The sequence below is a fragment of the Otolemur garnettii genome, unplaced genomic scaffold, assembly GCF_000181295.1.
Source record: "Otolemur garnettii isolate 467f Iridium unplaced genomic scaffold, OtoGar3 scaffold00093, whole genome shotgun sequence".
In the NCBI taxonomy this organism is placed as follows: domain Eukaryota; kingdom Metazoa; phylum Chordata; class Mammalia; order Primates; family Galagidae; genus Otolemur; species Otolemur garnettii.
Genome location: NW_003852488.1, coordinates 5,931,008 through 5,932,629, shown reverse-complemented (window position 1 = coordinate 5,932,629; position 1,622 = coordinate 5,931,008). Strand labels below are relative to the sequence as shown.

At 44.1% G+C, this 1,622-nt stretch overlaps 1 protein-coding gene across 1 annotated transcript in view; it reads right to left on the bottom strand.

Annotated features, from left to right (window-relative positions):
- PLK4 (polo like kinase 4) overlaps window positions 1-1,622 on the bottom strand; it is a 19,537-nt gene extending 17,915 nt beyond the window's left edge. Inside the window, 3 exon segments of the mRNA XM_003795533.2 lie at window positions 92-187; window positions 847-942; window positions 1,593-1,622. Coding sequence (XP_003795581.1) covers window positions 92-187; window positions 847-942; window positions 1,593-1,622 — 222 coding nt within the window.

The window sequence follows — 1,622 nt, the reverse complement described above, 5'->3', positions numbered from 1 at the left end:
GCACTCTACCCAGGGCGACAGCTTAAGACTGTCTAAAAAAAAAAAAAAAAATTCAGTCTTATTGGCCACTTATATAAAATTTCTATCTTACCTCCAAGATAGAAGGATGTTTCAATTGGCAATGTATTTTCACCTCATTTTGGACTCTCTGTACCATTCCCGCTTTGTACATGGCTTTCTTATCTATCTAAAAATAAGAGAAGAGGTTTAAAGTTGGTAAGCTCTCAAATGTGCACTTCAAAGCCAACTTAATTTAAAAGAGTCTGGCGTCTTTTTATCTACATGTTTGAATTCATCTTACTCCATATTCCCCATTTACCTAGCAGAGTGCCTGGCAGTGGTGCATGTAAGTTTGCCCAATGCATTTGAATATCCTCTCTCAATGAAGAATTTAATAACACAACTATCCCATCTACAAAAAGAAATCCAAATTTAGCCAAGCTTTAAAACAGAATTTCCCCTCTCTTTTCTAATTAGTTCAGATAAATGATTGTTAATTTGTTCATGTTCATGTTACTATTGGATGGACTTCTAACAAGAATTGTACCTTGGATTGTCACAGTACAATACACAGTGTATTATTGTTATTAATAATAAATTAGTTGTTGATTTCTACCCACTATTCCAAGTATGCATAACTACAACATATACCAGGTCCACTGAACATTAATGAAGATAAACACTTATTTACCAAGGTCAAGGTTTTCCTAAAATATCCTTAAGATATTTGTCTCTGCCTATGCAACGTGTTCTTTACACCATAATCAATGAAGACTGATGAGTAAGGAATTTCTGACAGCTTGTAATTGCATGGTACAGGAGAGAAGCTGAGTAATATATTCTTACCATTTTGATTGCAACTTCCAAACCAGTGTGAATGGACTCAGCTCTGTAGACACCAGCAAATGATCCTTTACCCAGCAGACTTCCAACTTTAAAATCCTTAAAAGTTAAAATTAAAGATTATGTGGGATGACTCATAGGAATAGAAAGGAAGATGGAAAGGGGCTGAAAAAAGAAGATAAAATGGATCGAGAGAGGAATTTGACATCAAGCAGGTATTACACCTTAATACAGCAGGTGTCTGAGGTGGAAGGCATGTTGATGCCTGGTGGGATTCCAAGCTTCCAGGCTGGACTGGTGGTGAAGTAAACTAATAACCTGGTTTCACAACTTCAGTGCAGCCTCAGCTTTCTCCTCCCATCTCCAGCCAACCCGTGAGAACCCAGGGTCTAAGAATCCCGCTGCAACTCCCGCCGGAGGTAACCGCCATCCCCCTGGAGAAGGGGTTGGTAGCCTCCCTGCCCTACTCAAGCGCGGCAGCTCGGGCGGGATTGCAGAAGGGAAAACCACAGCGCTTGGGCACAAGGGCCGAGATGACGCCCACTCACCTGTTCCGCCGCCCCCGCCCTCGCTACGGTCTCTGAAGGGCGGGCCGCTCCGCCCACAAACAACAGGGGCCTCGGCGGTTGGGACCCTCCCAAAGCACTTCAGCGCCCGCCCCACAGCCGTTAGCTTCGTTTGTCCCCCTTCCCACACCGGTCTCGAGTCCAGCCGCTCGGCTCCCTCCCGCCCCTTTACAGAGTGCCGACCTCGATCTTCTCCCCGATGCAGGTCGCCAT